At 42.8% G+C, this 26533-nt stretch overlaps 1 protein-coding gene across 7 annotated transcripts in view; it reads left to right on the top strand.

Annotated features, from left to right (window-relative positions):
- Positions 1-26533, top strand: part of SIL1 (SIL1 nucleotide exchange factor) — a 288393-nt gene that overhangs the window by 45207 nt on the left and 216653 nt on the right. For 2 of the 7 annotated variants that reach the window (XM_042984941.1, XM_042984933.1), the window contains exon 1: positions 9965-10052. The exons of 2 other annotated variants lie outside the window; for them this stretch is intronic. In XM_042984941.1, the coding sequence (XP_042840875.1) occupies positions 9970-10052 (83 nt within the window). In that variant the 5' untranslated portion in view covers positions 9965-9969. Of the gene's footprint in view, positions 1-9964; positions 10053-23678; positions 23857-26533 lie in introns of those variants that run through there. 3 more of the 7 variants (XM_042984949.1, XM_042985017.1, XM_042984956.1) reach the window with 3 other exon arrangements.

The raw sequence follows: 26533 nt of genomic DNA, 5'->3' as shown, positions 1-26533 counted from the left end.
GTTGAGTTTAAGTTTGCCAGGTTTCTCCACTATGAAATCACTCTCCCATCATCCCTGCCCTCCTTTCATTCTGTACTCTTTGGAATGAAGTCACTATGTACAGCCCACATTTAAGGAATGAGGAGTTGTGCTCCACGGCCTTGAAGGTGGGGTATCTATATACATTATTTGGAATTATGTAAAGGGTATTTGTCTCTTCTCCATTTATTTATTTAGTCAATTAATTTATTTTTAATTTTTTTAATGTTTATTTATTTTTGAGACAGAGAGAGACAGAGCATGAACAGGGGAGGGTCAGAGAGAGAGGGAGACACAGAATCTGAAACAGGCTCCAGGCTCCGAGCTGTCAGCACAGAGCCCGATGCGGGGCTCGAACCCAGAGACCGCGAGATCATGACCTGGGCCAAAGTCGGACGCTCAACCGACTGAGTCACCCAGGCGCCCCTAGTCAATTAATTTATATCAGTATGAGCTCATAATTACTTATTTTACCCTTCAGGTTATAATCAATAATACTTCATTTGGTTGCTCAAATTTTTCCAATTTTGGTTACTGGGAATGCTTTCAGTTAGCTATGTCCCTTTGATATACTTCCATCACTGGATTTTTCACTGGATTTCCTGCCCCAGCCCTAGAATCAGCCATTTCTCCAAGGAGCTCTGGGGTCTTTTATTAGAAAGGAGTTTCACTACCTGAAATTATATTACTGTATTTCTTTGCATTCTATCTGTATGTCTCACTAGAACATTAGGTCCTTAAACAGGACCTTTTCTGCTTATTCACTGCTAAATCCCCATTACCTAGAATAGTATCTGGCACACAGGAGGATATCAATAAAACTTTAGTGAATGAATGAATAAATGAATAAGTCTAAAGTATTATTCCTTTTATGTACATACATTCTTTTTTTTTTCTTCAATATATGAAGTTTATCGTCAAATTGGTTTCCATACAACACCCAGTGCTCATCCCAAAAGGTGCCCTCCTCAATACCCATCACCCACCCCCCATCAACCCTCAGTTTGTTCTCAGTTTTTAAGAGTCTCTTATGCTTTGGCTCTCTTCCTCTCTTCCTCTCTAACCTCTTTTTTTTTTTCCTTCCCCTCTCCCATGGGTTTCTGTTAAGTTTCTCAGGATCCACATAAGAGTGAAAACATATGGTATCTGTCTTTCTCTGTATGGCTTATTTCACTTAGCATCACACTCTCCAGTTCCATCCATGTTGCTACAAAGGGCCATATTTCATTCTTTCTCATTGCCACGTAGTACTCCATTGTGTATATAAACCACAGTTTCTTTATCCGTTCATCCGTTGATGGACATTCAGGCTCTTTCCATAATTTGGCTATTGTTGAGAGTGCTGCTATAAACATTGGGGTACAAGTGCCCCTATGCATCAGTAGTCCTGTATCCCTTGGGTAAATTCCTAGCAGTGCTATTGCTGGGTCATAGGGTAGGTCTATTTTTAATTTTTTGAGGAACCTCCACACTGTTTTCCAGAGCAGCTGCACCAATTTGCATTCCCACCAACAGTGCAAGAGGGTTCCCATTTCTCCACATCCTCTCCAGCATCTATAGTCTCCTGATTTCTTCATTTTGGCCACTCTGACTGGCATGAGGTGATATCTGAGTGTGGTTTTGATTTGTATTTTCCTGATGAGGAGCGACATTGAGCATCTTTTCATGTGCCTGTTGGCCATCCGGATGTCTTCTTTAGAGAAGTGTCTATTCATGTTTTCTGCCCATTTCTTCACTGGGTTATTTGTTTCTCGGGTGTGGAGTTTGGTGAGCTCTTTATAGATTTTGGATACTAGCCCTTTGTCCGATATGTCATTTGCAAATATCTTTTCCCATTCTGTTGGTTGCCTTTTAGTTTTGTTGGTTGTTTCCTTTGCTGTGCAGAAGCTTTTTATCTTCATAAGGTCCCAGTCGTTCATTTTTGCTTTTAATTCCCTTGCCTTTGGGGATGTGTCAAGTAAGAAATTGCTACGGCTGAGGTCAGAGAGGTCTTTTCCTGCTTTCTCCTCTAGGGTTTTGATGGTTTCCTGCCTCACATTCAGGTCCTTTATCCATTTTGAATTTATTTTTGTGAATGGTGTGAGAAAGTGGTCTAGTTTCAATCTTCTGCATGCTGCTGTCCAGTTCTCCCAGCACCATTTGTTAAAGAGACTGTCTTTTTTCCATTGGATATTCTTTCCTGCTTTGTCAATGATTAGTTGGCCATACGTTTGTGGGTCTAGTTCTGGGGTTTCTATTCTATTCCATTGGTCTATGTGTCTGTTTTTATGCCACATACATTCTTTTTAAAATTCAAGTTTAATTAATGCACAGTTATAGGTTAGTTTTGAGTGTACAATGTAATGATTTAACAATTCGATTTTTTAAAAAATTTAATGTTTATTTATTTTGAGAGAGAGAGAGAGAGATAGAGTATGAGCAGGGGAGGGGCAGAAATAGAGGGAAAGAGAGAGAATCCCAAGCAGGCTCTGCACAGTCAGTGCAGAGCCTGATGTGGAGCTCAAACTCACCAACTGTGAGGTCTTGACCTGAGCAGAAATCAAGAGTCAGATGCTTAACCAACTGAGACACCATGGCGCCCCTTAACAATTCTATACATTGCTCAGTGTTCATCATGATAAATGTACTCTTAATCCCGTTAAGCTGTTTCGCCCACCTCCTCCCCCCACCTTCCCTCTGGCACCCATTAGTTTGTTCTTTGTGTTTAAGAGTCTGATTTTTTTGTTGTTGTTGCTTGTCTCTGTCTTTTTTTTTTTTTTAACGTTTATTCACTTTTGAGAGACAGAGAGAGACAGAGCATGAGCAGGGAAGGGGCAGAGAGAGAGGGAGACACAGAATCTGAAGCAGGTTCCAGGCTCTGATGTGTCAGCACAGAGCCTGATGCAGGGCTCAAACTCACAAACTGTGAGATCATGACCTGAGCCAAAGTCAGACTCTCAACCAACTGAGCCACCCAAGTGCCCCCCCCCCCACCTTTTTTTTAACTGTGAGGCCCTTAATGTTTACTATTCATAGATTCCATATATATATATATATATATATATATTTTTTTTTTTTTTTTTTTTTTTTTTTAAATAATGATTTTCTTTCTTAAAACATTGTTTTAAATGTTTATTTGTTTTTGAAAGAGAGAAAGACAGACAGACGAAGTGTGAGCAGGGGAGGGGAGGAGAGAGAGGGAGACACAGAATCTGAAGCAGGCTCCAGGCTCTGAGCTGTGAGCACAGAGTCTGACTCAGGGTTCGAACTCAGAAGCCATGAGATCATGACCTGAGCCGAAGTGGGATGCTTACCCGACTGAGCCACCCAGGTGTCCCAGATTCCATATATTTCTTACATGTTTATTTATTTTTGAGGGAGAAGGGGAGTAGGGGCAGAGAGATGGGGACAGAGTATCTGAAGCAGGTTTTATGCTGACTGCAGTGACCCTAATATGGTCCTCGAACTCACGAACCGTAAAATCATAACCTGAGCTGAAGTCAAACGCTCAATCAACTCAACCACCCAGGTGCCCCTGTTTATCTCTTTTTTTCCTTGTTCATTTGTTTTGTTTCTTAAATTCCTCATATGAGTGAAATCATACGGTATTTGTCTTTCCCTGACTGACTTATTTCACTCAGCATTCTATCCTCTAAATCTATCCATGTTGTTGCAAATGGCAAGATCTCATTCTTTTTTTTTTTTTTTTATGGCTATTATATATATATACTACATTTTCTTTATCTTCATCTATGGACGGACCTTTGAGTTGCTTTCATATGTTGGGTATTATAAATCATGTTATAATAAGCAGAGGGGTGCATATATTTTTTCAAATTCGTGTTTTCATTTTCTTTGGGTAAATACTCAGTAGTGGAATTACTGGATCATATATATACATGCATTCTTCAAGGTACTTTGACACGAGAATTTGATCAAAGGATAGATATAGAGATGGGTGGACATATGGATATATAATAAAAAAATGAATGAATGAATGAATGACTAAACACATGGATAGATTATTAGATGTATGAATGAACTGAGACATGGATGGAAGTTGGTGTTACCACTTGCCCTCCAGTTATTCATGATAGAAAGTGAGTGGTAAGGGACCTCATTCTTGATTCTTTCCACACTTTCCTCTTCCACATTCAATCAGCTGCTAAGTCCTGCCAATTTTACTTCTCAAATACTTCATAAATCCATTTCCTGTTCTTCACTTCAACCGCTCATTATCCTAGTTCAAGCTTTCTTCATGTCTTGCCTGGATGCTGTTACAGCCTCCTAACTCATCTCTTTGCCTTCAACCTTGTTCCCACCCCCACTCCCATCCGAAATCCTGCTGGAGGGCTCATTCTAAAATACAACTATGCCTGTGACACTCCTCTGCTTAAGCCCTTAGGGTAAAGTCTAAACTCCTTCGCATTATATAAAGTACCTTTGATGACCTGGATCTTGGCCATCTCTCTAGCCTCTCTTCTGCCATTCTCCACCTTGCATTGATTTGTATGCCTCAGAAATACCAGACTGCTTATAGTTCCCACCAGGGATCATTCTGTTTCCTTGCTCTGTCCTTTGCTCATAGTAGTCCCTCTGCCTGGAATGCCCTTTCCTCACATCCATGGTTTAGAATTCTTACCTGTTTTAAGTTGAGAAACAGTTTACAAAGCATGTAACTTTGTATTTGTGATTATGCTTATTAACAGGGCCAGGACTAGGGTGCCATGTTTTTCTTTCTACCCCATGTAGCGCTTGAACTCAGGACCCTGAGATCAAGACCTGAACTGAGATCAAGAGTCAGATACTTAACCGGCTGAAGCTAGGGTGCCAAGTTTAAGGTTTATTTATTTTTGAGAGAGAGAGAGAAAGAGAGAGAATGCACAGGGTAGGGGCAGAGAGAGAAGGAGACACAGAATCTGAAGCAGGCTCCGGGCTCTGAGATATCAGCACAGAACCCAATCTGAGGCTCGAACTCATGAACCGTGAGGTCATGACCTGAGTCGAAGAGAGACGCTCAACCGACTGAGCCACCCAGGCGACCCTAAGGTGCCAAGTTAAAGAGAGCTGTGCAGGTGAAAGTAAATATACCCCTCATTTTTGTGCCCTTCACTTGACTCACCTTAGTTTTGGTCTTAGCCTCTTCTATATTGGGAGCTTCCTGAGGTCAAGAACTTTGTCTCTTAGTCCTGTAATCCCTGGCTCAAGGACTGGTGCCAGGCAGGTGCACAGTAAGTGTAGGAGGGAGGGAGAAAGCATGAATTGGAGGTTCACTGACTACGCCTTCAATCCTGACTCTATGTATTATTGGCTATGGGAATCTGAACAAGTTTCTCTTTGTTCCTCAGTTTCCTCATTTGTGGAAAAGGAATAATAATAATGAATATCTCAGTTATAGGATTGCCTTTCCATTTTGAGGGTAATTATCTACTTTGCCAAAAATTTGAGATTTATTAACCTAAAATATTCTTTACAGTATTCCCTCATGACTAAATTTTCTGCTTTATCTTCAGGTATGTCTCCTTTAAACATTTTTTGATATTCTTTACTTATATCTTTTCTTTTTCTTGATTGAACTTATCAAAAAGTTTTCTAGATCCTCTATAGTATCTCTATTTTCTAATTAATTTTTGTTTTTGTCTTATGATTTTAACTCCTACTCTCATTTGGATTAATCTGTTCTTTCTTAACTTCTTAAGTTGGATACTTTGTTTCAACGTTTGATTTTCTTATATAAGCATTTAAATCCACACATTTCCCTTTAAGTATCACTTTATCTGCCTTCCACAGCTAACTTGCTAACTTTCATTTCTAAATAACTCCATTTTGATTTATTTTTTTGTCCCATGAGTTTAGAAGTGTATCCAAATGCATGGGTGCCTTGTTATCTTCCTGTTGCTAACTTCTATTTTGATTAGAGAAAGTAGTCTATTGATTTTTTTTTTTATGTTTGATGAGATGAGCTCTCTGGTCTAGTATGTGATCAGTATTTTAGATGTTCCACGGGTGCATGAAAGGATAATTGTTGGCTGCCTTGTGGGATTATTGTGAAGATAAATATTAGATAATACATATACTGCACTTAAAATAGTGCTTGGCACTTAGTAACATCTCAAGAGGTAGTGGCTCTCATTGTTGTTTTGTTATTATTATTGGTGGATGATAATCTTACTCATCACTCTGTGTGTCCCTAGGTGCCCTGGGAATTAGGGAAATTGAGCCCTCTCCTGTAAGTCAGTGCCTACGCTTTAGCATCTATACTGGCTACAGGATCAATTAATCTTTGACACTCACAGGAAGTACCACTCAGCTCATTACGTGGAAAACAGCTCAGAATTTGACTCAGACTGACCTGTGCTGGGGTCCTAATGTGGCCTCTCTCTAGTCGTGTGAGACTTCTTCCCCCAAACTCTACTTGCCTTACTTGGGTTTGATCTTGGACTTGTAGCATTGTTAAGAAGATTAAGGTAAAAGCCTTCACCATAGGACTGGACAGAAAATAGACCTTTGATAGTGTTGGTTTGTTTTCCTTTCCTCCCACTGGGCCTGCAGGAACAAAGAGGAAGGGAAATTAGAGTTATAATACTGTAGCCATCTCTACTCTCCCTTCCTGGCCTCTCCTTAGAAAGTCTCTTTTTCATCCCTCCTGCAAGGCTGCATTTCTCTGATGCTCCTCCTCAGGGAGCGGCTTGAAACTAGCCCTGATTGAGGAGGGGGGGGAGGGGGAAGAGGATGTTGACATATGCAAATCAGTACCCAGCCTCTTGCCAAATTAGTGTGACACCTGCTTGGACAGAATTTCCTTTTTATCTCCTGTGTGGAGCAGCCCATCTTTTTTTCAGGCCACCGGTTACCATATCTAGATGACAACCCCGTAGACCTGCATGAAAACAGCAGCAGCATCCTTCTTGGAGGCCACACAAAGTTGGATTTGTCTCTGCTCATTCTGGGGTCCCCCAGGTGGACTGAATATCTTGGGCACCTCTGCCTTGCCCTGGGGCTGATGCTGAACTTCCCTCAACACTGACTTCAACCTCTCTTATTTTCTCTCCTCTGTTTATTTATTTATTTGTTTGTTTGTTTGTTTGTTTATTCTTTATTTTTGAGAGAGTGTGAGTGGAGTAGGAACAGAAAGAGAGGGAGACACAGAATCTGAAGCGGGATCCAAGCTCTGAGCTGTCAGCACAGAGCCTGATGTGGGGCTTGAACTCACTAACGGCAAGTTCATGACCTGAGTGGAAGTCAGACACTTCACTGATTAAGCCACCCAGATGCCCCAAGAGAAAGAGAATCTTAGGCAGACTCATGGAGCCCATCTCGAGGCTTGATCTCATGACCCTGGCATCATGACCTTAGCTGAAATCAAGTGTTGGACACTCAATCCACTGAGCCACACAGGTGCCCTTGGAAGTTCTATTAAAAAAAATTTTTTTTAATGTTTATTTATTTTTGAGAGAGAGAGAGAGAGAGAGAGAGAGAGAGCACGCACGAGCAGGGAAGGGGCAGAGAGAGAGCAAGACACACAATCCAAAGCAGGCTCCAGGCTCTGAGCTATCAGCACAGAGCCCGATGTGGGGCACCAACCCAGGAGCTGTGAGATCATGACCTGAGCTGAAGTCAGATACTTAACCAACTGAGACACCCAGGCGCTCTGGGAAGTTCCATTTTTAAAGAAATCTCCCCATGTAATTTTAATGCAGCTAGTTCATTAATTGGCATGTGGAAACCACTGGAGAACAGAATATTTGCTTTTAGGTTTTACATTCCCTCCTGAATAAATGCAATTCTGGCTTCCATGTCCACCACATATCATGATTGTAAATAATGAATAGTTGACTAACAGTGATTTAAGGAGTAAGGGCATTTATTTATCTCACATAATAAGAAATCCACAGGTTAGTAGTTTCATGTTTGGTTAATTTAGCCACTTAATAGTGTCATCAAGGATCCAGGTTTTCTCATTTGCCATCCTTAGGGTATTTGTTCCATTCTCGGGTTTGTTCCCTTATAGTCATAAGTTGGGTGTTGCAGCTTGTACAGCATGAGCCTCTATGACAACTTCCAAGGTGGGGAAGAAAAGGATTGAAGATACCTATTGAAATGAGTAGGAAAATCTTTTCCAGAAGCTTCCAGACTTGCTCCCAAGTCTCTTTGTCCAGAACTAGGTCACTTGTCTACCCTTAGGTTTAAAGAGTTGCGAAAAGGGATATTGAGAAAGCATCTGGCATTTCTGAGTGTCTGTAGTGGGAGATAATTCTTACTAGTAAGGAAAAAGAGTGGGAAAAAGGCTTTTGGATAAGTAACCAACAGTGTTTCCCAGAAGACTTCTCTAAAACTACTCTTGAAAAGTCACTTTAGGGGCGCCTGGGTGGCTCAGTTGGTTAAGCGTCTGACTTCGGCTCAGGCCACGATCTCGCGATCTCGCGGTCCATGAGTTCGAGCCCCGCGTCGGGCTCTGGGTTGATGGCTCGGAGCCTGGAGCCTGCTTCTGATTCTGTGTCTCCCTCTCTCTCTGCTCCTCCCCCGTTCATGCTCTGTCTCTCTCTCTGTCTCAAAAATAAATAAACATTAAAAAAAATTAAAAAATTTTTTTTTTTTTTAAAAAAGAAAAGTCACTTTAACTGCTAGGTCCAATGACTTCCCTCCAGTTGTCCTTGTACTTGACCTCTTTGTGATTTGTTGTTGTTGTTGTTTTGTTTATGTTTATTTATTTTTGAGAGAGAGAGAGAGACAGAGTGCGAGTGGGGTAGGGGCAGAGATAGAGGGAGGCACAGAATCTGAAGCAGGCTCCAGGCTCTGAATTGTCAGCACAGAGTGTGACTTGGATCTCAAACCCATGAATTGTGAGATGATGACCTGAGCTGAAGTCAGACGCTTAACCGACTGAGCCACCCAGGTGCCTCTGTGATTTTTTTTAAGTTTATTTATTTTGAGAGAGAAAGAGAGAGAGAGAGAGAACACAAGAGAGAGAAATCCAAGCAAGATATGAGCTGTCAGCACAGAGCCCCACATGGGGCTCAAACTCATCAACCGTGATATCATGCCCTGAGTGGAAACCAAGAGTTGGACGCTTAACTGACTGAGCCACCCAGGTGACCATCTCTGTAATGTTTTATGTTGCCAGCTCTTTCATTCTTGAAACTCTTTTCTTTTCTATTTTTTTAAAGCTTTTCTCTTTATTTTGAGGGAAAGAGAGAGAGCGCATGCATTCTTGAGCTGGGGAGGGTCAGAGAGAGAGGGAGAGAGAATCCCGAACGGGTTCTGCACTGTCAGCACAGAGTCCCACTTGGGGCTCGATCTCACAAACCATGAGATCATGACATTAGCTGAAACCTTGGGTTGGACGCTTAACCGACTGAGCCACCCAGGCTTGAAATTCTTTTCTTGTTTGTTGCTGTATAGTCTCTGATCACTTCTTCACTACCCTTCTTTTCTTTATAGGTTAGTGTTAACATGGGTTTTTAACCAGACCCTGTCTGAGCACCTCTGAACATCTGAACCAAACAATGCATCCTAACCACGTGACCAAGACCTAATGATAGCTCTTTGTGGTCTACCTCCTTGAGACTTTATATTTGGAAATGGGCTTCCTTTCCCCTCTACAGTCCTGATTCACTCTCAGCCATGACTCTTTCTCTTCTCTGCATTACAGAGGTATTGCTCTTGATAAGGTCCTTAACAGCTTTCTCTTAAGGACAGACTTTTGGTGCTCCTGGGTGGCTCAGTCGGTTAAGCGTCCGACTTCCGCTCAGGTCGTGATCTCTCGGTCCGTGGGTTCGAGCCCCGTGTCGGGCTTTGTGCTGACAGCTCAGAGCCTGGAGCCTGTTTTGGATTCTGTGTCTCCCTCTTTCTCTGACCCTCCCCTGTTCATGCTCTCTCTCTCTCTGTCTCAAAAATAAATAAATGTTAAAAATAATAAAAAAAAAAGGACGGACTTTTAAAAAATGTTATTTATAACCTCTTACAGGATAGATGCTGGAACTGAAGAGCCCTTTGTTTTTCCACATTCCCTGGGATTTCAGAGTGGAAGCTGAATTGCTCTACAAAATAAAGAGGTGATGAGTTTGGAGTCCCAGAGTTTAAAAGATCAAGAAGAGAGAGAATAGAGTCAGTTGAGGGCTGGTTGATAGAAAGTTGAGAAGCACCTACCACTTACAGCTATATGAGAGAATCTGAATAGACATGTTTAGAGCTGAGTTTTCAAGTGAAACAAGGTGTGATATGCCCCCTCTCCGTAGTATACAAATTTTTATTGAAAGCTTCTGAAGCCACCATGTATGTGGTTTGGCTCGATTTCTGACTGACAGCAGTGAGGGGGCCATAGGTTTAGGAAGCGGGCAGTGTGGACAGTCCCACATATGAGTCACACCCAGACTATCAAAGCCTCTCTTGGATCTCTGGTCCTGAGCAGCTTCCATTCTACCCTCCATGTAGCTGCCAGAGTGATCTTTCCAAGACACAAACTCAGGTCATTTCCCTGCTTAAATCTTTTGCTGGCTCCCCAGTTGGTTCTTCTTCCTCTTTAAGTATTTATTTTTGAGGGGGCTGGATAGCAGAGAGAGAGGGAGACAGAGGACCCTTAGCGAGCTCTGTGCTGTTAGTGAAGAGCCCGATGTGGGGCTCAAACTCATGAACCAGGAGATTATGACCTGAGCTGAAACCAAGAGTGAGATGCTTTACCGAGTGAGCCACCCAGGTGCCCCTCCCCACTTGGTTCTTCTTAAACCTGGGGTTCTTCATGGATCTTCATTCTCAGGGATCTTCAGTACCCATTAGAATGTTTGTTATATAATCTAGGATCAGTTTTTAAAAAAATGTAAGCATAGTCTATAATACCCAGATTACCACCTTATAACAATGTACTTTAAAGAGATTTTATTTTATTTTGTTTTATTTTTAATGTTTATTTTTGAGGGGGGAAGGGGCAGAGAGAGAGAAAGAGAGAGAGAATCTCAAGGAGGCTCTACACTGTTAGTGCAGAGCCCAATGAGGGGCTTGAACCCACAAACTGTGAGATCATGACCTGACCTGAAATCCAGAGTCAGACACTTAACTGACTGAGCCACCCAGGCACCGCTTGATGAGATTTTACTATTAGTTTGCACTCATATTTATTGATCAGGGTGGTGCCAGGTAATCTTTTGAAATGACTGAATTTAACTTTTAATGTTGTAAATTATTTTTAATCTCATTGTTCACAGATATATCCTCAGCACCTGAAACAGTGCCTGGCACATTGTAGGTGTTCAATAAAGATCTGTTGAATAAATGAATGAATGAATAAAATATCTTAAACTGAGTTCTGATATCGCTTGAGGTCTCCTCAGCGTGGCATGTGAGGTTCTTCACAATCAAGCTAGGAATACTCAACTAGTAATTTTATCAGACAGTCTGGGCAGGATGTGGAGGCGTAGTCCTTTTTAGAAAATAAAAAAATGAAAGTAGAAAGGATTTATGTACATTTTGACAGGGAAGACGTGATATGCAAATGGTTGCAAATATAATGCAAATGACATGCAACTTCTCATGCAAATGAGCATCCTGTCTTTGGAATCAACTGCCAGAGTATTCACTAATTTGTCTGTGGTACTGGCAATAAATCTTTCAAGAGTTTAGGATGCAAGTTTCCTTGGTGGGAATGTGTATATATTGGGAGGAGGAGATGGTAAGAAGGGGTCTCTCAAGGAGGAGTCAGTGTGATGCTGTAAGCCTGCTTTTTAATATGAAGCTGGTACAATATACAGCTTCATATGAAGTTATTCTGCCATGACATTCGAAAGGCTAGTGTTTTGGAATTGGCAGAGAGTGTGGGGCAACAAAATGCAAGTCCTTATACTCCTTCAACTCTTTGGCAACGTCACATCTCTGTCCTACCTGTTTCACACCATCTAGGCTGTGGACTACCAGAGTACTGAGTGGGGAGATCCCTGGCCCTAGATCCTCACCATAAGAACCACAGACGAGCCTGAGATAAGGACTCTTGTAAATCATATCTGAAGGAGGCTAAGAGCCTGATGTAGAGTTCTGTATTTCCTAATCTCATGACAAGAAGAATTTAGCTGAATTTCTGCTAGACCTATTAGAAAAACATCAGTGGTTACAAGAAGCATGGGGGCTTTCTGAGAAATATATCTACTGAATTTCAATGCCAATGATGCGGTCTGACAAAATTGGAAGCTTACTTGGAAATCTAAAGGAAAAAAGTCAACTGATTTTTTTCATTTTAAAAACCTGTTCTTCCCTGTCCATGATGTGAAAGGAAATTTTTGGTTACACAGACTCCTCTCCAATGATTATAAAAATATTGGGAATACAAAATACAAGAGCCTCTAGCAGATATATTTTAACATACCTCAGAATCTGTTTTTTTCCCTGATGCTTTGCTTTGCAATTAGACTCCCAGCTATACAGACTTGGGCAACTTATTCAACTTTTCTAAGACTTAGTTTCCTCACCTGTAAAATAGGAATAACAGAATCCTCAGGAGATTGTTGTGAAGGGTAAAAGAGATAATGCATATACTTAGCACAGTGTCTGGCTCACAGTAAGCATTCCATAAATGTAGCTCTTTGCAGTGGTCATCTGTGGATTTGCTGCTTGGGGTGCATTCACTTTCCATCTGGTAACGGTACCTCATTTCCTTCTGGTGAACGATCATTGTCTCCTCAATCCATGTGGTTCTAGTGAGACTGACTCCACCCTCAGCACTAGGAATGGAGCATGTGACTTAGGTTTAAAACAATTAGACCAGGGGCGCCTGGGTGGCTCAGTTGGTTGAGCGTCCGACTTCACCTCAGGTCATGATCTCACGGTCTGTGAGCCCCGCGTCGGGCTCTGTGCTGACAGCTCAGAGCCTGGATCCTGCTTCAGATTCTGTGTCTCCCTCTCTCTCTGCCCCTCTCCCGCTCATGCTTTGTCTCTCTCTCTCTCTGTCAAAAATAAACATTAAAAAAAATTAAAAAAAAAATAAATAAAACAATTAGACCATTCCATCCTCTAAGCCACAGTTCTTGATTGAAAATGGGGGCATACATAGAGTTACCACATGACCCTGAAACTCCACTCCTAGATACATACAGGGGAATTGAAAACAGGTGTGCAAACAACAACTTGAATATGAATGTTCATAGCAGCATTATTCCTGTCAGTCAAAAAATGGAAATGACCAAAATGCCCATTATCTGATAAACAGATAAAGAAAATGTTATTATATTCATACAGTAGCAATGTTATTCAGTCATAAAAAGGAATGATGTACTGATGTATGCTACAACATAGATGAACTTTGAAAATATTATGCCAAGTGAAAGAAAAAATTCACAAAAGGACACATATGATTTCATTTATATGAAATATCCAGAGTAGATAAAGGGGAGTGGGGAGTGACTGCCAATGGATACAGGGTTTCTCCTTGAGGTGATGAAAATATTTTGGAATTAGCTAGTAGTGATCATTGTGCAACACTGTAAATATACTAAAAAAAACACTGAATTGCATACCTTAATGTTTATTTTTACTGAATTGCATACTTTACTATTTTATTTTATTATTTAATGGCTATTTATATTTGAGAGAGAGAGACAGAGACAGAGCACAAGCAGGGAGTGGGGGGCAGACAGAGGGGGAGACAGAATCTAAGCAGGCTCCAGGCTCTGAGCTGTCAGCATAGAGCCTGGCGTGGGGCTTGAACCCAAGAGGTGTGAGATTATGACCAGAGCCGAAGTTGGTCGCTTAACCAAGTGAGCCACTCAGGTGCCCCTGAATTGCATACTTTAAAAGGGTGAATTTTATAGTATGTGAATTATGTCTCAATTAAAAAAAAAAAAACTAAGCTAGAAATAAAGTGTATGGGCACATGGCTCAAGAAGGCTGATGAAAGCCAGTACAAATGAATCCAACCATCTAGAGCTATGAGGGGACTAAACTAGTTCCCTTCTTGTAGGATTCCAACTTGAGAGAATATAGGGTCTGGAGCTGCTTACCTGTAGAGTCTGAGACTGAATCATCCAACCTAGCTGCAAGCAGAGTCAAGAAATGAAGAGACATCATGACCTGGTTACACGTTGGAGCAAGACTAGCTAATCATCCCTGTGTGCCTGGGATTTTCCTGGTTTTAGCACTGAAATCCCTGTGTCCATGTTAGTCACCCTTGTTGGAGCTCTGAATCAAGTTCTGCTTGAAAACCAGGACTCCACCTGGGGACTTTCTAATTACAAAGGTAAATAAATTCCCTTTTTGTTTTAGCAAGTGTCCCAGGTTCAGTTCTCCAGAGGCAGGCACTAAAACAGACTTTAGGGTTCAAGATGTTTATTAGGGAGCAACACCTATGCAAGGAAGAAAACAGAAGAAGAATTAGGTAGAGGAAGAAGTGAAAGTGTGATGTGGGCTCTTGGCCACTCCAGCAGAAATCTCTGGAACTAGAATTGCTGGTCAGAAGCTCCCACACTGAAGCAAAATGGCTCGGCCATTATACTCTTTCTGCTCCTTTCACCTCCAAACTTCTAGTGAACCTTCAAATCTCAGCCTAAATGTTGCCACTTGAGGGATGCCTTTCCTAAAAACCTCAGTGGCATTAAGTCCCATTGTGCCTGGCTCATCTCCTTTATGTGGTTATTTGATTAATTATATATTTTTTGTTTTATGTTTTACTTGCATTTTTTTAGTATCATGGAGAGAAGGACTGTCCTGGTTAGTTGTCTAGGTAACAAACAACCTCAAATCTTAGTGGTTTAGGGGCACCTGGGTGGCTTAGTTGTTTAAACATCCTACTTCAGGTCAGGTCATGATCTCACGGTTTGTAAGTTTGAGCCCCACTTCAGGCTCTCTGATGCCAGTGCACAGCCTTCTTTGGATCCTCTGTCTTCCTCTTTCCCTATCTCTCCCCCATCCCTCTCCCCTGCTTGCGGGCATGCAGCAGGTGCAAGCGCTTTCTCTCTCAAAAATAAACATTAAAAAAAAAATCTTAGTGGTTTAAAACAGAGTTTGGCAAAGTAGGGCCCATGTATCACTTCTAGCTCATAGCCTGTGTTTGTATAACTAGAAAACTAAGTATGTTTTTTTAAACTTTTTTTAATTAATTTTTTTAACATTTGTTTATTTTCAAGAGACAGAGAGAGACACAGTGTGAGGGGGGAGGTGCAGAGAGAGGAAGACACGGAATCTGAAGGAGGCTCTAGGCTCTGAGCTGTCAGTGCAGAGCCCGACGCAGGGCTCAAACCCACCAACAGTGAGATCATGACCTGAGTTGAAGTCAGACGCCAACCAACTGAACCACCCAGGCGCCCCCTTTTCACATTTTTTAAGTTTGTTTGTTTGTTTGTTTACGAGAGAGAGCTCATGCACAGGGGAGAGGCAGAGAGAAAGGAAGAGAGAGAATCCGAAGCAGGTTCCGTGCTGTCAGCAAAGAGCCCAATGTGGGACTCAGTCCCATGAACCTGAGATCATGACCTGAGCTGAAATCAAGGAGTCAAATGCTCAACAGACTGAGCCACCCAGACGCCCCTAGTTTTACATTTTTAAGGGGTTATTAAAAACAAAATAAAATAAGACAAAACAATGACAGCGCGTGACAGAGATAGTACATGGTCTGCAAGGCCTAAAATATTTACTATCTGGCCCTTTATAGGAAAATTTTGCCAACTCATGGATTAAAACAACAGTCAGTTTGTTATAGCTCATGATATTACATGCCAGGAATTCTGGAATGGTTTGGTTAGATGATTCTTCTGCTCTATGTGATGGTGACCGGGACCTCTCAGTGGCACTTGACTGGATGCTGGTCTGGTCTGAAAGGTCCAAGAAGGCTTCACTCAAATGTCTGGTATCTTCCCTAGGTGGCTGGAAGTCAGGGCTTAGCTGAGCCCTTCTCCCTATCCATGCTGTTTCTATTTCAGGGTGGTTGGACTTATGGCAGAACTGCTCAGGGCTCTAAGAGACCAAAGTGGAAGCTTTCAGAGTAGGCTTAAAACTGAATAGCATCACTTCTGTACTTTATTGGTCAGAGCAATCTCGAGTCAAAGGGAGCCAGCCTAGATTCAAAGGGATGGGATATATACTATACCTCTCAATGATGGGAGTGCAAAGAATTTGAGACCACTTTAATCTACTTCCAGACTAAGTCTGCTCACTTATCGTTAAATCCCTAGCTCTTAGCATAGCACCTATCACATGAATGCAATAAATTTGTTAACTAATGGACATACTGTAATAGGCGGAATCTGACCTATTTGTGATATGAAAGTATTAGATTCGGAGCTAGAATAAAGGGTCTAATTGGACCCTTAGCATCATTCTATTCCACATGTTTCATTTAGGGACATGTATGGTCCCAGCACTGTGCTACATCTCTCAGAGTATTTGAACTTCAGGTTATATCTGTATGTCAAAGGATTTCTGTGAGAATTAAAAGGCGTACATGAGAAAGCTTTATAAAGTGTAAAGTTCTGTTTAATGTTGTTATTATTCTCATTGTTGCCCAGGGTGGGCAGTGGACAAGGCCAGAACCCCTAAATACCCTGCCCTGGAGGAAGGCTCCTCAACTTTTCTCCACTCTCCATCTCTTACCCCTGCCAGTTACTGAGGAGCAGACATTAGGAGACTGGAATAGGGTTCCTGTGGCTATGCAATCCATTTCTAGCCAGGGCAGATTTATTTCCCTAGAGTGGCTCTCATGATGGTTCAATCAGTCTCATAATTCCATAATGATCTTGGTGCCAATGCCTCCCACTCTGGGTGTCTCTGTAGAGGCCATGGGGAGATGGGAAGCCACACTAGCTAAACAAATAAGAATGATTAGTTGTGTGTGGCCGGCCCCTTGTCGCCTGAGCTGGCCCATTGTGTGCTCCAACATATGGAGCAATAAAGATGCTGCTGAGAAAAACCACATTCAGCTTGTCATCTTCATCCAGCTCAGATAATACAGTATGCCTTCTCCAGAAGATCTCCCAAGACCCTCTGTTCCAGAGATACTCCCATACCTTTCATTTCATGTGTGTCTTATTTGTTTAAAAATTTTTTTAAATGTTTATTTATTTTTGAGATTAAGAGAGACAGAGCACAAGTCGGGGAAGGGCAGAGAGAGAGGGAGACACAGAATCCCAAGCAGGCTTCAGGCTCTGAGCTGTCAGCACAGAGCCCGATGCGGGGCTCGAACCCACAGACTGCAAGATCATGACCTGAGCTGAAGTTGGACTCTTCACTGACTGAGCCACCCAGACACCCCTCATGTGTGTCTTATTTGTGACAAGAGGAAGGGTTTGTCTGCCTGAGTAATACCTCTTCTTCCACCCTTTCCGCAAAAGCTCATATATAGCCTGGGCATGATGTATAAGGTGTGTGTAGGTCTGGGAGTGGAATAATTAGAATACTAAGTGGGGATATAAAGCAGGATCCACATGTGTATTTGTGTGTGATTTAACTTTACCCAGCTTCTAGCACCATGTATGTGTAACCAACAGGCATGGAGAAGAATAGAGAAGAGAGAAGAAGATCAATTCAGCACTTACTGTGTCAGGCACTGTGCTGAATGCTTTACATATGTTATCTCATTTAATCTCCATAACAATTGTTGAAGGAAATACTAATATTACCTCCATGTTACAGATAAGGAAACACCACTGTAAGGTAGGTTAGGGTTAAAGCAACTTGCTTAGCTAGTGAGGAGCAGTCAAAATTTGAGCTGTCCAATTCTGAAGCCGGTTCTTAAACTGCTCCACAGTCCTGAATCCAGGCTCTCTGCTGACAGTGATATTGAATTTTTTTTAAGTTTATTTATTTTGAGAGAGACAGAGGCAGCACGAGAGAGGGAGAGGCAGAGAGGGAGAGAGAGAACCCCAAGCAGGCTCTGTGCTGCCAGTGCAGGGCCTGATGCAGAGCTTGGACCCACAAAGCTGCAAGATCATGACCTGAGCCAAAATCAAGAGTCAGATGCTCAACCTACTGAGCCACCCAGGTGCCCCAGTGGTATTGGATTTGATGATCTAATGTTCTGAGTCATGCCACACAGCAAGCCTTATTGTCCACACATGATCTCCCAAAGCTCTGGTGCTTGGGAACCTTTTTAGGGACAGTGTCAGAGGAGTTGTTCTCCCCTTATTGACTTGCTGACCCAGGACTGTGCTAGCATGTGCAGGCATGGCCAGTCACTGTACCCGTTATGCCCAGGATCCTGTAGCAGACAACATCCCTTCTGCATCTCTCTGCTTGAAGAAGCAGCCCTGGCCCTTATGTAGGGGTCGGCACAGATTGGACCAGGAGAGGACCCATAGGCTGCCCTACAACAGCCCTGCAGTAGCCTTGTTCTTAGGGGTCTTCCAGGTGTGTGCGTGGGGTGGGCAGAGACTGAAGTGAACTATTCCAGTCAACTTAACTCAGCCCAAATTTAGAATGTAAAGTTAAACTGTATTGGCCAGTCAGATATCTTGATGTGATGCAGACAAGAGCAAGAGGACTGGTGGTCTATGAGAAGGAGAAATGACAGTATAGCCTGTCTTCAGACCACCTTGGTTCCAGCTCCTGTCCCTGCCTGTCTTTCTTTACATCAGCCTTTTATCATGGATCTGGGCAAACCTGAACTGCTCTGTATGACCAAAGGGTGAGGAAGGCTTGAGGGAAAATCCTGGAGAAGGATATGTGACCTGGCTGACTGGGTACCATGCAAGGGAAAGAAAAGATAAAAAATGATCCATGGAGGGACAGAGGTAAGACAGGGACTTGGGAGGAAAGAAGTGCTCAAGAGGGGTTTCAGGTTATCTGCTGTGGGGTGTGTGGGATTAATGTTCTCCTCTATCATCTCTATGATACCTGCAGCCATGTGTTCTTGGTGGGGAAATGGAACAGGGTGAGGGACAGCTCACACCTAGGTTATACTCCATCTGCTCCCAGTCTGGTTTCCTGATGGTCTCTGATTGATTTTCAATATACTCTATATGGTATGTTTTCATGTTTCACTAGACACATTTAATTGTGTAATTATGTAAGAAATATATTTGTGGTAAAGTCCATACCATTGTGTGACAGTGTTCATGTGTATAAATGCAGAATGTTTTAATTTATGTACATGTGTAAACTTGTCTGTGTCCTGTGTTTGACTTTGGATGTGTAAGATGTGTGTACGACTGTGGGTGTTTGTGCCAGGGTGTGGGGCTTGTGGCTCTTTTCCAGAGGTGGCTGCAACGATATATCCCAACCCATGTGTTCTCTTTACAATATGTCAACTTTTCCCATAGACAGATGGTCTCTCTTTCCTTCTCCTTAAATGTGGACAGACCTCTCTGAGTCTCTCAGCCAACAGAATATGGCATAAATGATGCTATGTCCCTTCTGAAGGTAGATCATTAAAGTACCAGGCACTTTTATGTTTTGTTCTCTTGGGATGCTCGTTGTTGGAAACCAGCTACCAAACTGTGAGGAGGCCAAGCAGCTACTAAAAGAGGCCGCTTGTCAGTGTCCTGGCTGACAGCACCAGTTGAGGTCCCAACTGACAGCCAGGATCAACTTCCAGCCATGTGAGTGAGCATCTTGCCTTTACTGAACCACACCAGCTGACAGTACAGAGAGCAGGGTTGATTCTTCCCTGCCAAGCCCTGCCCAACCTGCTAAATAAATGATTATTGTTTTGGGATGCTTTGTTGTGCAGCAGTGGATAGCAGGAACAGGGCTGTACCTTTGCCCTGTGTGTATATGTGTTCCTGTGGTTTGCTGCCTTTGTGGGTGCCTGCAGGCAGTGCATTTGTGTCACATGTTTGTGTACCTGAGTAGGTGTGTGGTTGAAGGTGTTTATGGAGACAGAATCATGGTTCTGGGGTTTTGCTTTGGCCTCAGTGGGAGTTTTTTGGTGAGAACCCTTTGAAATCTTGCCTGTCTTCTAGGTCTCTTCTTTTGAGTGCTTTTCCTTTGAACCAGAGACACCTGTTTAGCTGAGAGCAATTGCAGCTTAAATTTACTGACCTTTTCTGGCTGAAGCCCCGCGGAGCTGCCAAGGCCTTCTAGCAGGTGAGAGGCTGCCATACAGAGGCCTCATATCCCTTTTGCAGGGGGCATTTTGTTATTTTTCTTTTTCTGCTAATGAGGCCTTCAGAAATGAACCAGAGACAGAGCAAAGTATAGTCACTGGGGTCCTTGAGGTCTCTTGGGGTAGAGATACCTAGAATTCTGGAGTTCCACCAAGGAAGCTGCTTATATGGGCTGAGATGTGCCCAGGTTTCAGTGTAGAGATCATCTGGTTTCCATTCTGCCTTGGTTGCTGCTACCCACTCCATCTGTGTGCAGCCCAGAAGTGGAGGACCCTGGTTCAGATGGCCAGTTCCTCTTGGTCTCCTTGGCAGTGCCCCTCAGCTTCTTGCTTAATCCATGTTGGCAGCTCTATTCAGCTTGTCTGGGAACACTGAGAGCTCTGGCTTCATTCACATCCCTGCCCTTGACTGACTTTCAGGACGTCTAAAGTGCTGTTGTCCAAAAGAGCTTTCTGTGATGACAGAAATGTTCTATAATCCATGCTGTCTGATACAGTTGACATTATTCACATGTGGTTCTTGAGCACTTGAAAAGAGGCTAGTGTGATTCAGGAACTGAGTTTTAAATTTTATTTCACTTTAATTAATTTAAACCTAAATACTGCGTGTGACTGTTGGCTATCATATTGGGCAGCACAGATCTGATGAGTTCAAAGAGTTTTGCTGTATCTGTAAAATGGGAATAAAATTTGCCCTGTCTCACAGGGCTGTCTGGAGCAAACAAGATGATGAATGGGGAAGAGTTTTACTCACATAAGGGATTTGGAAACAAAGACAGCCGTGTGAACTGAGAGGGCCTATTCTTTTTTTTTTAAATGTTTATTTACCTTTGAGAGAGAGAGTGAGAGCAGGGGAGGGGCAGAGAGAGAGAGGGAGACACAGAACCGAAGCAGGCTCCAGGCCCGGCACGAATTGCGAGATCATGACCTGAGCCAAAGTGGGACACTCAATGGACTGAGCCACCCAGGTGCCCCTAAGTGGGCCAATTCTTATAGTTCTGTTAATATTTCTGTTTTATAGTCCTTGTTTGACTGTGTTGATTTGATCTGTTTACATTTCTGTATCTCTCATCTAACCCTGGGCTCTTTAAGGGTAAGAACCCAGTGGTACTATTTCACAGCTGTATCCCCATAGCCAACAGCTGGCATGTAGTTTGGTACTCATGTTCAAGTGAATAAAATGTCTGGAGTTCAGGAAGGATTTCTGGCAGAAGGATTTAAAGTGTATGGTGAAAGCTGAGGGGGAGGGGTGCAGAGAGGAAGAGGAAGCAGGACAGGACAATTTGATGATGAGACAGAGCTGGGGCTCTTGCTCCCCATACTCAATATTCTAGGCCAATCCAGAGGGAGCAGGGAGCCAATTCCTGCTGCCAGAAATGCTTTCACACACTGGGTATCAGGTTTGTGGGAGCTTAATTGAGAAAGGCTGATGAGAGGAGAAATGATCTACTCAACACATTTTCCTCATTGAGGAAGGCTAATTGATCATCTAAATCTCTTGCCTAGCAGGGCTCTGGGTATGGGTGCTGTGGTTTCCTTTGATTGGTGGTGGTCAGGTTGAAGGTAATTTCTCAGGCTCTGTACTCTTGCAAACTTTTGCACTTCTGGGGAGTGGAAGAGGGATCTTGGAAGCTCTCCAATAGAGCTGCAAGAAGAGGTGGCTTTTTGTTTGTCATTTACTTATTTAAAAGAAAAATTTAAACTTTTTTCTGCTCAATTCCAAGAGTAATACATGGAAACAGAGAAGAGATTTCTGTGATCCCACCACCCACCATCCCACCATCCCTGGACCTCAAACTTCCCACCTTTACAGTGGTTCTTCTTGTTTGGGGGCCATGAAAGTAGGGGCTGTTTAGGCCCAGTCCTGCACATTGATTTTAGCAGCTGAGAAGGCTTGAGATCAGAGCTAATTCTCCTGGGAAGGAGGTTCTCAGGTCTTTTCGTTTTGAGGCCTGGGGAGATTCAGAATTTCTCTTTCCCCTACACATCAACTGATTAGAGCTGTCCCAAGAAGGCAGCCAGGTTCCTATGAATGTTGGCAGCTCTGTGTCCAGCTGGACTCTTTTCTTGGCCCATGCATTTATTTATTCATTCTATTATAAGATTTGAGCTTATTCTATTTATAAGCATAATACTCTCGTAGCACTTTATTAGTATCTTTTTATAACATGTGTCAGGCTTGATTGTACTTTATATGTTCATTCTGTAATTTATCACTGATGTAATAGATATTTGTTGAACGTTTATTATTTATCCTCATGCTACTAGGAAGTGACACAAGCTAGAATTATTGCTGGGCTACTCTTGCTAGCCTCTTGGGTGTTCCATGGAAAAAGTGAACTGTTCTCTGTCCTTTCCCACTCAGTCCTTTTTTTTAAAAAAAATTTTTTTTAACGTTTATTTATTTTTGAGACAGAGACAGAGCATGAACAGGGGAGGAGCAGAGAGAGAGGGAGACACAGAATCAGAAGCAGGCTCCAGGCTCTTGGCCATCAGCCCAGAGCCCGACGAGGGGCTTGAACTCACGGACCATGAGATCGTGACCTGAGCTGAAGTCAGAGGCTCAACCGACTGAGCCACTCAGGCGCCCCTCTAGACCTTTCTTAAAAACTGACACTACCCACTCCACTGTTGCCCAGAGGCTTGTTCTCCTTCCCCAGGCAAACCGAAGTTTGCTCATGGGTGCGATTTCCCATCTGTTTGAAGTAAACATAATCAAGAAAGTATATTAACTACTAGAAGCCCACATCATACCTCAAAAATGGAAGAAAAAACACACAAACAAACTTGAGATAGGTGGATTGCTCTTGGGGAATACCTGTTCGGGGAAAGTCACTGCTTGTTTGGATTGTACTTTTCTCCACTCATGATTGACCAGGAATCACTGTCTGGACTCTCAGGGCCTGAGGGAGCACTCCATTTTACTAAGCAGGTTAAACTACTCTGGTCAAGGGGAAGGTCTTATAGAAAAAGAACAGGACTTTGGGAGGCACTCAAATCAGGCTTACATTCCCAGTTCTACCACTTCCTGACTATATGACTTTGTACAAGTTCTTCAACTTCTTTGAGCCTTAGCTTCCCCATCTAAAAAAACCGATGGCTGTTCTGATCTCAGGAAGTTTTGAGAAATATATATATATATATATATATATATATATATATATATATATATATGCAACACCTGGCACATATAAGATATTCAGTGTTCTAGCAGCATTTGAGCTGTAGGGTACTTTGAAAATAATTGGTCGTTTTTAATTCACACAATACATAAGCACATAAAGTAGACGACTTATAGGTGACCTCTCTGCAGGAATTTTCAAAGGACTATTTACAGTTTAAGAGTCTCGGATTTATCTATTCCACACTGAGTGGCAACAGCTTAATTTATTTCTACTTCTCATGTCCGCTGGTTTCCTTCTGATGTTCCTTCCGCTAGAAAGAAATTACAGTACTGGAAAATCAGAAATCAAACTTCAAAGTCCCATTTTGGTCTAGCTTGGAAGCAAAATCAGCCCCGCGGCGATCTCCTTCAGACGTCTCACGCTGGCGGAGGGTTACAGCTGAAAACCAGCCTCATCACGTGTGCGTTAGTGGGCGGGACTTAACAGAAGCGGGGGAGAGAGAGGCGGGGCTTAAGAGCTAAGAGAGCAGGAAAGAAAGGGAGGCGGCCGCTCGTCATCCTGGAAGGCAGCAATTGGGTGAGGTGGGAAGTGACGTAATAAGTGCGCGCTCACAGATTCAGAAGGTCGCCGCGGCGTCTGCGCATGGGGAGCTGGTTGCCGCTGCAGCCGCCTGGAATTGTGGGGGTTGTGTGTGCCCCTCGGCTGCCGGGCGGGAAGCCGAAGGTAGGGGCGGTGAGGGCCACTCGGCCCTGGAGCTGCGCGGGGGGGCTCAGGGCGCTGTCCGAGCCTCCTCCCACCAGCGGCCCCGGCGCCTTCCCAGCACTGTTGCGGGGTCCCTACACATCCCCTCCCTGTCCCCGTCACACGCACATCTCGTCCCTCCCAAACGGGACGTCCAAGTGGGCCCTGGCCTCAGCCCAGGAGTCGCCTTCCCTACCTTTTGTGCTCAAAGTTTCCAGTAATTCTTATTAAGTGCCAGATGAGGCGGTGGGGATTCCGAGATTAGCTCTTGATTCTGCATCTGTTCCCTTTCTCCCACCCTCAGTTTCTGCATTTAACTGCTCCTTTGTTGAAATTCTGGTTCTTGGCAGAGGCCAAGAATTCACCATATGGAATTGCCCTCTACTCGCGTCGTGTTTCCATTCCTATCTTGTGTTTTCCTTTTTCCTGGTAGGTCGAAGACTTGCCTTTGAAGTACAGGTTACAGACTTTGTTGTTTTTCAAATCAACTAAGAAGTTGTGTACATCCCTGGGCTTTAGTAACTGATTTCATTTAAAGTGGAGCATGGGCACCTTCAGTGCTTCCCCGGCGTTTCTGATTCACGTGGTCCTTAAATCCTTGCCTTGAGATTCTACGCTTTAGAAGACTGGAGGGAATCCACTGACATTTGAGCCCCTGAAATGGGGTTCTGGCGGGGAAAGAACAGGAGTCAGGAAATGCCTGGCACCAGAGAGGCCAGTGTGGGGTTTCTTTTCACAGTAGAAGCTAGAGGACCGGTTGATGCCACACACACACACACACACACACCCCCACACACCCCACCCCACCGGTATGTGGTCAGTTGGATTCAAGCTCATCTGGCTTTCTGACCTCAATAAAACAAAACCACAAACTGCTTTGGAGGATTAACCCAGAGTGGGTAGGCAGAAGAACGAATCCTCCAGGTTTGCTAACAAAAGAAAGTGATGTGTTTGTAAACACTAAGAGTGTTTGGACAGTGTAAAAGATGTTTTGGTATATATTGGTGTGTCTTTTTACCTCTCACAGCACCCAAACTTACTTTATTTTCTGATGAAAATATAGCCACATTTGGGGATTGGATAGGATTTTGATAGGAGCTGGGGTAGGAGGATATTAGGTTTGATGTTTGTGTAACATGGATCAGTTGAGAACATGGCCCTTAGGTTTTTAAGAGGGTGTTGCCACGTCGGGTTTATTTTGGCTTTTCTTTGGGTTATTTAATGAACTTAATATGCTAATTGATACATGTGTTGTTATGATGAAATTGGCTACAGAAAAGGCTTATTGCCCCCATTTTACAGATGGTGGGAATGGGGGATGTATTAGTACAGCTGTGGTAACCCAGAATGAAAAGTTGTCTTGTTCTTGGATTCCTGCTTTCTTTGCCTTCCCTGATGTCTTTGAAGGCTATTTATTACTCAGTTCTCTACAGAGGACAACTTTGAGCCCTGGTGTGTTTCACTGACACACAAAAACTAATTAAGCAAAACTGAAAAGCAACAAAATGGGTTTTGTAACAAACATGCTAGTGCTTCTTGAGTGTTGTTTTCCTTTAGAGTGGTATATGTAGGTGTGACTGGTGAAGTGTGGATTTACTTAAGTGATGTCGCTGTCCAAAGCAGTTTTGAAAATCCACATCTGAAATAGTCTTCAGAGACATTTTTGAACTATGTTAGCGATCAACTTCATTAATACATAATACTATACTTTTTTTTTTTTTTAACCCCAAATGGTATGGTTAAGCAACTTTGTTAGCTAGCTTGTCTTCAGATGAGTAAACAGTTCTTTTGAAGTGGACATAATACATTTTTGGTGTGTGGTGAACATTAGTTTTGAATCTGAGTCTATCACTTATTAGCCATATGACCTTGGACAAGTCACCTCTTAGGCTCAGTTTTCCACTGCCTAAAAATGGGAATCTTGGAGCACTTGGCTGGCTCAGTTGGTGGAGCATCCGACTCATCTTGGGGCTGTGAGTTCAAGCCCCATGTTGTGTGTAGAGATTACTGTACTTAAACGTAAAATCCTTTAAAAAAATGCAGATACTTACTTGGAAGAGTGATTAGATGAATGGAACACATTAAAGACCTAGAAATACAATAAATATTTATGCCATCAAAGATTGAAGATTTGCTATTAATGAGAATATTTTTTGAAAAATGAGTCTCTAAAGGCATGTTGTACCTTTTTCCAAATAGGTATATGCCTTCCAGTTTTCTGTTCATTATCTTTGTGGATTCATGCTCTGACCTCATCCTACTTCTGTCTTCTTTTTCATTCATTTTCTGTCCTTTCCTAAGTGAGTCAAGTTGTGCTGCAGAGGCTGTCTGCCAGTCTCTTGGAGTAAGCCTCTTTTCAGGAGAGCTAATCTGACCATTCTTACAATGCTAGCCCCTTGGTCATGTGTTCCTGGGGATTTTTCTCTGGGGCCTCAGCTGGCTCTTAGACCACGCTCTGTAGCACAGGCATCTCTAACTCCTGGATTTGGTGTCAATTTGGAGACCTGTCCTTGTGAGGCTAATCTTTTCTCTTTCTGAACAAAGATGAATACTTTATTCTTCTCTGAGTTAGCCTTAAGCTGGAGGCCTTAGTTTTTCACAACATAGAGCTTCTTGTTTTAGTTACATGTGGTGTAAAGGGGCAATATCCTACCATTTT

Source organism: Panthera tigris, chromosome A1 (genome assembly GCF_018350195.1).
Source record: "Panthera tigris isolate Pti1 chromosome A1, P.tigris_Pti1_mat1.1, whole genome shotgun sequence".
In the NCBI taxonomy this organism is placed as follows: domain Eukaryota; kingdom Metazoa; phylum Chordata; class Mammalia; order Carnivora; family Felidae; genus Panthera; species Panthera tigris.
Note: the sequence above shows the minus strand (reverse complement) of the source record. Positions and strands in the feature narration are given on the sequence as shown.